The following is a 12,894-nucleotide window of genomic DNA, read 5'->3' as shown; positions in this document are numbered from 1 at the left end:
GTGGTAACTAGAGTCAGCCTCCACACACCTCGTGAGATTGATTACTTGTCAAATGTTCAGGTAGTTCGGTGGGAAGGTTTTTTCATCTACCATACACTACATAATCCGGGTTAGCACCAATTCCTCCTTATGGGAAACGGTTGTAATGGCTCAATAAATTCCTTTCAGTTTCCGTTTGTAATATAAACTTATAAGCTTTATTTTTCCAATTTTGGAGCAGAAACCTGAAACCAGAAATAGATGATCGGAATTGGACTCTTGAAAAAATGTGTGTATTAGCCCACAATTTGGCTGTTTCTTCTAAATATTGTAAGATTTAAACCTACCATATGCTCTTGTGGTTCTCTTTCAAAAGCAACGCAACGCTGGCAGTTTTTTGATTTATTTTTAACAAATTTCCAAAACATATATATTTTTTTTTTTTTAAATTTGATTACTTTTAAATGACATCTAAATATTAAGCCTACTTTGTTTGAGTATTAGCTGAAAATTTATATTTAAATTGACTGAGTTCGCAAAGTTAAGGTTTCTTTTTAATTTTTTAATTTTTTTATATTCTTCGTGATAGCTGAATCAATATTTTAAGGATTAGTCTCTTAATGAAGCAAATTTTAAGATCACATTTCACACCGTCTGGTTTTTGGCTTGTTTTTTCTTTGTCCCTTTTGTTATTTTAGAGCCCACTTTTGTTTTTAAATTGCGACAGGTAGAGATATTTACAATTCAAAACTAGTCTAAAATACTGAAAAGGTTTTGTGCCAGGGCAGAAAGATTTAACACACTTCGTTGAATACAAAAAAAATTAATTAATATCCTAGCCAAAGGATGCATATTGTTTATTTATATATTTTCTTAACTAACCAATGAAGTATCAGAATAAATAAGTTAACAGCAGCCGTTACAATTGGCACTGTTAAGGCATTCGCAGTTTCAGCCTAAAAGCAAACTACATTTTTGGTCTCCTGGTGATGGTTAGCAAATTTCAAGCTATTTTAATAGGCCATTTGTTTCTTGTCACTTAATTGTGTTAGTTAAACAAATAATAAAAATTTTCTAGTTGATGGCCCTGTGGAAGGAACAACAGATATACATGACGACTCGGCCGTTCGTTGTCGTTGAATTGCAGGACGATTTGAATGACTTTGGCCTTAATAAATCCTCTAAAATCTATTCGGTAGAAGAGTGACTAATGTATTTCCAGTGATGATCTTATTATAGTAGTCTAAAATCGTTCAAAACTTAAAAAAAGAACAAAAAATCTGAATTTGACGGCTGTCATATGGAATGGCTTTCACGAAAGAGATCTGTCCAGAGAATTGATTTATACCAAAGGCATTAAAATCGGTCCTTTGGAATTTCAGTTTAGATTGCTTACTGTTTCAGGACATATGTATAAATATACTATATACTAACATACTTTTCTCCCTATTAGCGCATGGTAAAACTGATCTAATTCCTTTCTAGTCACAGCCTAGAATTCTATCCTGCTCAGTAGTCCTTTCTTATAGAAAGTAAACTTCAATTTTAGGTTCAATTTTTATTTCAACAATTTGATAGTTTTTTTTTGTTTTGTTTATAATTATTTAACAATTTTGTTTAATTTTTTGTTGCAAAAAACAAAAGCACGAAAATTTGTTGTTAACAGAATTGACACATCCGCCTTGATTGTTCTCCTCTTATTTTTTTTTGTTTTGTTTAGGGCTACATAAATATTATGATAAGATGGGTTTTAATTATTAGGTATTTATTACAAGCGCACATTCGGATTCCGGGAACGGACAAAGTTCAGCAGCTCGTCGGAGTCCTCGCAGACGAAGGGCTTGATGTGGTGACAGGCCACGTCGTGCCATTTGATGCCGTCGTTATAGAAGTTATTGAGAATGGACAGGCAACTCTCATCGTTGCCCTGGGCTGCCTCACGGTTGTCGGGCTGGGGTTGATTGTAGCCACCCGTCGATGACCAGTCACCGGTGTTGCGCTGCGAGGTGGGACCAATTTTGCCGCCCGATCCGGACCAGAACCAGCCGTTCTCATTAGGGGGCTGCAGATCGGGTCTGTCGCAACCGGCGAAGTTGCATTTGCGTCCCGATGTCCAGATGTATCTCACATTGCCGCGAGCAATGCGTTGCTTAATGAAATCGTTCTCCTGGGGAGTCTCCAGCGAAACGGCGTCCATGCAATGGCGGCGACAAATGTTACGGGCATCCAACCAATCGACCTCCAGACTACGGGTCGGGGCATGCTCCCAGCTGAAGAAGTATGAGTGGGACACTCCGCGAGCATCGCGGTAGGAGGCATGGCGCACACGATTGGCACAACTCCTCGGATCGGGCAGGGCCAGACGACGCTGGGCCAGAGACACGGTGAAGCTCACTGCCAGCAGCAACAGAGTGCGCAGCACAAACATCTCGATGCGGAACACTGAAACAAGTGATCGAAATTGAGAACATTAGCCATCGGTTGACCCAATCGGGAGATGTCACACCCATTTCCATTTCCATTTTCACATTTACATTATTTTATTTTTTTCCACATTTCCATTTCCGCTCCATTGGACACGGCGTTTTTTTTTTTTTTTTTTAAATGCAAAATCAGTGATTGGAAATTTTTGGTTTTTTGATCAATTTTGAGCGGGCTTTTTGTGTATGGAATTCATTTCAGTTGACTAATTGAGTAGTTTTCCATACCAAATTTGCCATATCTACAGAGAATATCTATTCAGTTGGTACTCTCAGTCTCTTCTATTGAGGGGGAGGTCATTCCTATGTCGTAATCGTGAGAATTGTGATTCTCCTGCCCACATCTGGGGCCTGTCAAACAAGTCAAAAGTTTCAACAATATGCAAATGGCTTTATTGTTTTATATATGCAAATTTTAATGGTCCATTGATGGACCGAATGGCAGCTGGGTTTAATTTTAATTCTCAATTTACAATTAGATCCGGATTGGCAAATGATTTTAAACAGGTAATTGAATGGGCCAGAAAGCGCGTGCTGGTTAATTGGCTTCACTCCTCTCTGTCTCTCTCTCTCTCCCACCCGTAAATAATGGTTAACATTTAGTTTAGGTTCATATTCAAAATATAAAGGTCAATCTGTCAGAATGTCAGGCCTGATTGAACTCATCGAGGTTTACCTCTATCAAAATGAAAATGTAAACAAATTATTCTAATTCGACAATGTAATAGAAGAACACAAAAATCTGTGATTGGAGGTGTGTCCATCTCTTGATTTTGGCCATTAGCCTTGCATATTTCCTTTTTTTTTTTTAAGAATGTAATTGAATGTAAGAGCTCTTTATAAAACGTTACAAGTTTAAAGTTTATATATGAAAATGATATTTTTTCGCTATATAAACTTTATTGCCATCAAATGTTGACAAATTTTTGTTGATATTTAAAAATGGTTAAAAAATAACTTTTTTGACTTTCGAAATGGTTAAAGATATTTTGATCTTCGGTTTCCTCTGAAACTTTGGTTAAAAAGCAAAAGGTATGATTTAACATAAAGTAGTTTTCGTAACATTTCAAAATGTTTCATCATTTTAATAAAATTCCAAATATTTTAGTATACAATGTCGAGGAGAGAAGACAAATCGTTTGTCAGTATTGTATGAAAACCAGTGGTGGATCAGCGGGGGGCAAAAAAAGGGTTCCTTTCTCTCAGGAAGCAAAATTTAAGGGCTGAAAGTGATCAAATTTACTTTCCCCCTCCAAAATTCTCAATTTTTCTTTTCGAAATGAAAATCGAAATTCTTTATAAATTTCTTAAAGAGATAATAAAACAATATATGTATGTATATTCAAATTGTTTCTATATGGTTCTTCTAAGATTGTTGTAAAATATCATTGCCTCAAATAGTAAAACTAATAAAAAGTGCTATTAACCTGTTGACAACATAGGCAACATCTTAAGGTTGTTCAATAAATTGTATAATAACTAAGCAAACAAATGTATATATGCTGAACTTTTATCAACTAGGGCCAAAAAATAGATATCTTCCTGTCTGGATCTACAGTTATTTGAATTTGAAACTTCTGAAAATGAATTTAAGTTCAATACTCAGCTAATCCTCCTCTTCTAAATTCTACTTTAAGTCCGGAAACAAATTTAGTTTCTTCTTCTGCCAAATCAAAAGAGGTTCGAAAAGTTTCTGTTAAAAAATTTATTAATCTACCTCATTAACTAGAGTCATATATAAATTTAATAATAATAAATATATAAAATATTATAAATATCTTCCAATTAAAAACACAAAAGATAATTAAATTAATCCTAACTTAATCTTCTAATAAAGCCTTAATGGAATAAGACGATAAACTATCTACTATTAAGTATGAACTCCCAATTTAGCCCAAAATAAAAATAAATAAAAATAAAAAAAATAAAAAATATTCCCTTCAAAGGCTATTTAAAAGCCATGACAAACCCGTGACCACGTAGTCTGTATAGGGGTTTCCTTTAAGAACCAGTCCTTGCTAAAGAGTCCTAAATGGCAATGAGCCAAAGCCAAAACTAGTTAAGAATACTAACTAGTATGAATCGATACAACTAAATGAATCGATACCTTTCCAGGCTAGAAACCCATGGTTCTCAAACTGCTGGACAACAGAAAGCATGCAGATTGGACGTCTGCAAAGAAGTCACTCACCACAGAGACCAGGACTGTTGATTCCATCACCATTTCTTGATTACCTTATTGTTTATTTAGGATCAATTGAAAATTAAAGTATACATAAAAACGCTGTTAACCTGTTCCAAACGGGAAGGCCAAAGAAATCTTCTAATCTTCACCGAAACAGAATTTGAAACTTTGCCAAACTCTTCATAAACTTTTTGCATCAATAAGTGTGTTTTTTAGGCATTTAGTGGGAAATATCAAAACTGTAACTTTAATTTGTCTTATTAAGAGTTTCTTTTAGTTGTTAACATGCCCGAACAGAAACTAGGCTAAACTCCAACGTTTGGCTAAGAATAAGCCCAACAGCACGAGCTCTAAGTTAAGAGAAAATTCAACAAATAAAAGCATAAAAAAAAAATAATTACTTTACAGCACAAGTAAAGAAATATTTCTAGAATTTTGAATTTATTTTCGTTTTGTTTTCAAGTCAAACGAAACGACTTTTGCAAGTTAATTTGCCAGTTCAACACTGACCTATCCCACTAAGAAGTCTGTGACTAACGCAAACTGGGTAGACAAGCACACACAGAGACGAAACGACACTGAGACAGACCAACGGGCCAGATAGACAGACAAATGTACAAGCTCGTATATCACACATTGAGTACGCAAGAGTTTTAGTTTTCTAGCTCAACTAAAGTCAAAAAGTGTGTCTTTGCATACCAACAAAGAGACGATTTTGGTTTTAATGGAGAAAGTTGGCATGTGTGTGTTTAGGCCACATTGTGCCTGTTGTATGTGGTGGTTGTACATAGTTGTTGCCAGCCTTAGTTGTAACAAACTCTTCCGACTGATAAGAGAGTTTTCAGTTTCAGTTTGTTGCTTTTGTCTTTTGTTTTGTTTTTTCTTCTTCTTTTTGTCATTACCAATTACTAGACTCATTGTTGTTGTTGTTGTTGTCGTTGCTGCTGTAAAAATGTTGTAATTTAAATTTGTATTGGCTCATTTGCTGCTTCAACTAATTGTCCAAGAGTCGAACTGTCGAACCAATTGTCTCGAATCTCTCTTCACCTCACTTAAGTAGCTCTCATTTTTTGGTTTTTTGTTGTGGGTTATGCAATATTGGTTCGTTTTTTTTTGGGTTGCACTTGTAAATACAAATTAATGGGGCATGTTGATGGGGGGCACTGGAGAAAGGCACTTTTAGGCTCTTCAAATATTTCATTTATTTTATTGCCAAAAATGGGGGAAAAAAAACCTTCAGTCGAAATAAAAACACTTGTGAATGCGGCTCAAAGACATTTTTTATATATATTTATATATATTTTTTTGGGACATCATCTGTGCAACATTCCATAGTTAAATAATTAATACCCAAGCCAGTTGCACCCCCAGCCCCCTTCCTCTCTCTTTAACAGTCTGGCATATATGGCCATTAATCTTGGATTTATTCAGCATTTTTACAGCAATCTTGGCCAGTTAATGGCAACTTGTTTTAGTGGTGGCAATTTGAACTTTTCTGACTAAAATTTTGTTGGCGAATCTTTTTTTTTATCAAAGACTGTAAGTATGAACAGGTGTCGACTCTAGGTGATTGCTAATTTTTTGAACAAAAAAAAAAAAAAAACTAAACAAAATGTTATGTAAACTTTAATATCCTGAGGCTGTTGCCCATTGAGTAATTCTTTAAAAGGCAACCAGTTTGGCTTCTCCTTTAGATGTATTTGTTGAGATTTCATTTAAGTTCTCTATATTGATATTAGAGAAATCAATCGATCGATATGTGACTCTCTGGAGAAATCTGTAGGCTTGAGTGCAATTGAGTTGGTTGCTGGAACTGTGTAAGTATTTAGAACACGAGACGAGTTTTGCCTCCTCATCTCTGGCCCGCTGACGAGTCTGACTAGCTGATGATGACAGTAATTATACAGAAGACGGATTTGCCAACAAAACAACCAGAAGAGGCGAAAAGAAAGAAAAGAAAATTGAGAATTTTCAATTCAAATTGTGTGAAATTTCCCCTCACTCCGCCTGGTAAGCCATCTAGATACCATTGATAATTGCCCGATTTATTTTGTAATATCCTAAGCATACCTAAAGCAGGATGCTGAAGAAAAAAGCCCAATACAAAAAGTCACTTGAAATTGTTAAGAAAGTTGGCATTGCGGATGCAATGCCTGAGTTGAGGTTTTTAATTGCCTGGTATGGTCTTCGAGTTGGTCTGGTCCGTTGTTGGTTTTCTTTCCAGAAGCTGGTAAACAAAGTCAAACTGGACAGAGTGTGCGTAAGTGTGTGTGTGTGTGTGTGTGTGTGTGTGTGTGTTGGAGTCTTCAATGTAGAAGAAGAAAGTCTGAAGTCAAGTTTTTTTCTGCAACAGACACGGCTAAAGGAGCTTGACAAGGTGCGTTACTTTTACTGGTCACCAGCAGGCATCAGCAATCAGACATCAGGTTTCAGAAAGGGGCCTGTTTTCTCAACAACCAACAACAACATCAGCAACAACAATAAGCCAAAAACAAAAAAAAACTAAAATAACAATAACAATGAACATCAACAAGTTACCAACGCCGCCGCCGCCGCCGCCGCCGCCACCTGTCGCAAAATGATAGTGAAAATGTTTTCAAATGGATTTATCTTGATTTTTTGGTCATGACATAAAAATATATGTTTATTTATATGTACATTCCATTGCACATACGCATACATACATACATATATAAATAAATATTGACAATTGTGCAAAGAGCTGGGAGATGTCTCTGCTCAGCTGTTTTGACCACTTCACTTTCATCTGGCTTCTGGCAGAAGACGTTAATAAATCGTTTATACACCATTAAACGAAAGACTCGAAATAACATTCCCTCTCGACCCCTAACATTTAGCATTTACATAATTAAAGGTTTTATTTTTAATTCCTGGAAAGACTTATAATTTGATAAGCTCTTGAGCCAATATCCACTCATTTGATTTCTGTTTCGACTTGCATAGGCTCAGTTTTTGTCATTCAATTGATGAAATATTTATCTTATTAGCAACTAATTTAAATTATTTTCAAAAACAAAAGAAGCTTTTATGGTCTTTGTTGTCATGGCTATAAACTCTTTTATGTTGAATATATAATATTTATATCTAATCATTAAAAACCCATTAATTATTAGTGACTATAATCATTTGTTGAGTTTAACAAGGGGAACTTTAGGTATGCGAATTACCGATTTGAATGAATTATAGATATTTTAGATTGGCATACCTAAAGTTCCCCTTGTAAGTGGGAAACAAACAATTATATAATATCATAAGATAAGATATTAATAGTTATTCACATAAAGTCATCTTGTTCAAAAGAAATGAAAGGGAAATGTCTTCTGATGTAAGGTAAATTAAAGTATTTTATACCAAAACTAAATAGTTTCATTTTAATGTTTCTTTTTAATTACTTTCAATGTACTAATTCATTTAAAAACAAAGAAATCGAAGGTTCAAATTAGGACCTTGTTGTGAAGGATGTAACATTCCATTTAGCATTTCATTTTAGTTGTCATTCTATACGAATCTCTTCTCGAATCATTTTCGAAACCATTTGAAATCTTCATAAACGAGCTTTTTATTCTAAATACAGAGTCATTTGACTCCTTTTGAATAAGTTTGATCTTTTTCCTTGTTTTAATCAGTTTCGACTCCTTTTAGTGTCATAAGTTTTTGTCATAATCCTTTATATAAAACAAATTTCTAGCATATGAAAGAGTATTTGCTTAAAGTATTAAAATAATCTGCTTTTTTTTAAATTGGCCTCAATGTATCATAATTGAATACAATTTTTAAAACATGGTGATTTCGGATAAAACAATCTTCCAAATGGTTGATGGTTGGGAAAGAAATAATATATGAGAATATATAGTCAAAAGATATTTTTCACATAATAGATGAAGAAAAGCAAAAAATAGTTATAGTCTGCTAATTAAAATAATATAATCTAAAAAAAGTAATTTCTTCATTTCTAATTTCTTTCTTTCTTTGTCTCTTTCTTTGTCTCTTTCTTTGTCTCTTTCTTTGTCTCTTTCTTTGTCTCTTTCTTTGTCTCTTTCTTTGTCTCTTTCTTTGTCTCTTTCTTTGTCTCTTTCTTTCTATCTTTGTTGTGCCCTTAAGCATTACTTTTTAATTGGCATTAAAAAAAAGTAGTGAACTTTTTTTGAAATTAAATAAAAAGTTGATTTCGTCATTACTCTTTTAATTAGTGGACTAAAATTTATTCATTACATAATTAAGAACGACTTGGCTTAATGCCCGAATGGTCACATATTTTGTAGTTTAAAATAACTTGAAAATGTTTAAATATCACAATCTATTCAACCCCAAAAATATGATAAAAACTATATTATCGATTCAGGGTAGAAGAAATCTCAAAAAACATAAGCTTTTCTTTCAAAAAGGACATTCATAGATGTCCTGATTGACTTCAAGTAAATAGTTTTTCATATTCTGATCTTAACTTCAAAATCGCTTTGGTCTTGGAATTAAAATGAAACAATTATGGAAATTTTGTCACATTGTAAAGAAGACTTGAAGAATTATTAAGAAAAAGAATTAGAGATCAAACGTTAGCTAATCTTCTGTTAGATGTTATTGTTAATATTTTTAAGGATCAGCAATAAAATTTTTACAATTTTCCTTTTCTCTTGGTCTCCTAAAAATTGGCAATTCACAACATATGTCTATCCATATTTGAGCCTTTCATCCCACAATCCACCACCCACTAACCCAAAGACCCCCACACACACACACCGCACACACACACACACACACTGGTAGCAAGAAGGCCATACAAAACAGAGGCAAATGACATGCATTCAAGCAGAAGATTGCGCAATATGCGATTTTTATGTGTTTTAGTGTTTTTAGAAGGCACCGTGCAAATAGGTGGAAAAATCTAATTTTCCAAAAAGTCATGCAAATTTTCATATGCCAAAATGTCATGCTGTGGTCATAATGGTGCGGGAGGTTGAGTGGGCGGTAGTGGAATGTGGGTGCTGTTGTTGGTAGCAATTTTGGAGGTCGTTAAACATTTATGACTAAGCCATTCAAAGATAAGGCCCAGTAAATAAAGCAAACATTTGACCTCAAAAGCAAAACAAATGAGTCTTAAGTACTCACTGACAATTGTTTATAATTATAATTTTGCATTTGTTGTTGTTGGCATTTGTTGTTGCTGTCTTGGGTTGTTTGGTAGCAAAATGCAGACATTTAATATGTAGGTAATTTTAATGCAACTGCTGACAACAACAACACAAAAAACGAGATCTCAAGTTGAAGATGAATGCGATTCGTGAAATTCCAATGAAGAAATCACAAGTCACGATTCCCCATTCTCTCCATATGAGCCGCTAGCTCCACTGGCTCCTTGTCCCCTTCACTCTGCCAACCATTCAAACAAAATTGCAAGGCTGCTGCCAATTGACACTAAGAAAATCTGTCTCCCTTCCTCTCGTTCCACTGTTGTGGTATGTGGGAAAGTATGTCCAAATTGCAACATCTTCTTGTCTTCTGTCACTCTTTGCGGGAAAGTTGTGGGCGTGTCTGAGTCCCATTGAGACGCATAATCTGTGATTCTGTTTCGATCACACCAAATTGTTTTTTTTTTAGAGTTTTGTAACTTTTGCGAGTCGCAAAGTCATCCTCATTATGGGTTTTCGTTTCGTATTGTAAACAATTAAAAGATTTTTTTTAATGATCTAAGGTTGTCGTTCGAAAGTAAATGTAAATTGTTATGCCATGGCATAAATAGGAAACAAATATTGCAATAAAACGAGTTTAAATTTGGTCTCAATTGCTTGACTCGGGCATCTTAGATAGCCTGGCTAAAAGTTCGACAAAAGTGGAGTGATTTCTGAAGCGTTTTTTAAGGAATTTTAGCTAAATGGTCTACAATAGAAAGGATAAACTGATATGATATAGGCAAATAACCATAAGTATGTGTTTATTAATAGACTAAAGGCCTCAAAACTATTGAATTTTTATTGTGTATTCATTTAAACCTAATCAAATATTTATTTTATCTAAAGAAATTGACATGAATGGCAAGAAATTTTAAAGGAATTGAAATGTATAACAGAAGAGCGAACAATATAATTATATAATTCTACTTTCTAGTTAAAAAATTAATTACAAACAAATTTCTTAGCTCAACCTCAAAACTTGTGGGACTAGAAGTTCTCAGTGCAATCTTAAGATATGAAGTATTACACTAATAGAATTAATATCTGTCTAAATATATTCCTAGCATCAAATCTAAAGTAGTTAATCATAATTCCCTTACGCTATTGAATAATCGGACTTGTCTCAAAGGAAGTGTCAAATCAACCCAAAAATAAGCGATTAGGACCGCAAATGAATAATTTATGCTCCCTCCCTATCTCTCTCCCTTTGTGTTTCTTCCCCTGTCTGCCCCTTTCCCTGGCAGAAGGATGCGAAGTTGATGTTGTAGCTTGGTCAAAGCCAAATGAGTGCTGGTGCCATAAAACGATGCGAAACCCTGACTACTAACCGCTTTAGATTAAGTACTAGACTAAGAATAGACACCTTCTTGTTTGGCTTTAAGAGAAGATTCAACAAACACATCAAACATATACAAAAACATTCATTTATCTTTCTGTATATATTTTTTTGGGAAGTCTGTCTGACTATGTATGTATATAAATTTTTTCATTGAGTTCATCTGACATATCTACTTAGGAATGTATCTGTATATCTCTTCTTGTGCAGTCTCTTAAATTCCATTCGAATTCGTAACTCCAATGCCTCAAATTATTACACAAATATCATTGTTAGGATATAATTTTTCAAATATTAAATTAACGATTACTTTTTGAGCAGAATTAAGTTTAAAAAACCTGAGTAATTGCTTCCAATTCACTCAATGGCTGGCAATTTTATTTTGAAAAAAAATATATATATTTATCGATCTAAAACAACGTTTAAAATCAAATTGTTTTGATTCAAGCAAGTAAAAATTCTCAAAATTTCCTAAAAATCCCTTAAGCACTTGAAAATGTCAATATAAAGAATTTGCTAAGTTTACTATTAAAATAGTTTGTACTCGATGGCAAATAAGAAAATCTAAAGATCATTTGTTTAGCACATCTCTTAAGGGCTATTTTAACAAAAACTAGCACTTTTGCTATTCTTTCGAGTCAAAAGATCATACAACAAATTGGGATTGAAGTTTAGCTACAATTCGACATTAAACAGAGACTTCTTATTGGAGTCATTATATCTATATTATTTTTATGAAAAATTCTTTAAAAAATTGAAATTGATTACAAACGAAAAGCTTCAAAATAGAAAAACCTAACAACATAATTAATGTCATTTTTTACACTGAATTCTAAATATAAAAATACACAATTGCAGTCCTAAGCAGATTAAAAGAAAGTTAACCTGATCTAAACTAAATAATAATTATTGATCACATTCTTGTTCAAATGGGCAGCACAAGTGAAGGAAAAGTTCTGTTTTGAGAAAAGTCTTTTATCCTTGCAGGATATTCACCTTGAGTTTTAAAACAAACGAAACACGAACTCGCTTCTTTTACACAAATAATTCAATTGGCAATTGAATTGTTTTATTTAGCTTTTCGTGTGTAAAGACAACCGCACGCAACGCTTCACTTTTACCAACTGAACGCACTGACGATCGGATCAGCCAGTTTATAGCTTGTCCCCAAATAACAAAAGCAACAACTACAACTACTTACAGTGGTTGCCGTTCGATGGAGGCTCCGCTCAAACCAAGTATGACTAGTTGTTGCCCACATGTGTGTGTCTGTGTTTGTTTGTTTCTTCTTTGGGGACGCCTCACGCAGTTTTGCTCTTTGGCCACAAGTTGTGGCCAGTTGCTAGCTTGTTGTTAACTGAGTTATGGCCAGGTGAATTGGTTATAAAAATAAAGAAAAACGAAAAATGAGAATTTGCAACTGTGTCAGTAAGTGAAGTTGGAAATGCATGCGAGAGACCAACATGTTGGCTTTACGACAAGTTCGTTGCTTCAGTCTTTCGTTTTGCTTCAATTTGTAAAAATTTTACAAAAAACTGACAAAAAATCATTAAGTCATTTAACAACCGTTATTGATTATTTGTTGCTTGTGTTTTTGATTTTATTTTAATTTGCCCCTCGTTTTGTTTATAATTTTTGCGGCCCACGGCCAATGAAATTTTTGAGTCCCAAGAGCAAATATTTAATTTTTGTTTATTTTTTTTTCCTGCCTTCGATACATTTATG

General features: G+C 34.0%; 1 protein-coding gene across 1 annotated transcript; it reads right to left on the bottom strand.

The window, feature by feature from the left end:
- Positions 1-1,517: 1,517 nt before the first annotated feature.
- Positions 1,518-12,294, bottom strand: LOC137572403 (uncharacterized). The gene is made up of 2 exons (XM_068284163.1): positions 12,166-12,294; positions 1,518-2,421 (listed from the first exon to the last, which is right to left on the bottom strand). The coding sequence occupies exon 2, from the start codon at positions 2,405-2,407 to the stop codon at positions 1,748-1,750; it is 660 nt and encodes a 219-aa protein (XP_068140264.1). The 5' UTR covers positions 2,408-2,421; positions 12,166-12,294; the 3' UTR covers positions 1,518-1,747.
- Positions 12,295-12,894: the final 600 nt, after the last annotated feature.

This window comes from Drosophila tropicalis, unplaced genomic scaffold (genome assembly GCF_018151085.1).
Source record: "Drosophila tropicalis isolate 14030-0801.00 unplaced genomic scaffold, ASM1815108v1 contig_302, whole genome shotgun sequence".
Classification (NCBI taxonomy): Eukaryota; Metazoa; Arthropoda; class Insecta; order Diptera; family Drosophilidae; genus Drosophila; species Drosophila tropicalis.
Note: the sequence above shows the minus strand (reverse complement) of the source record. Positions and strands in the feature narration are given on the sequence as shown.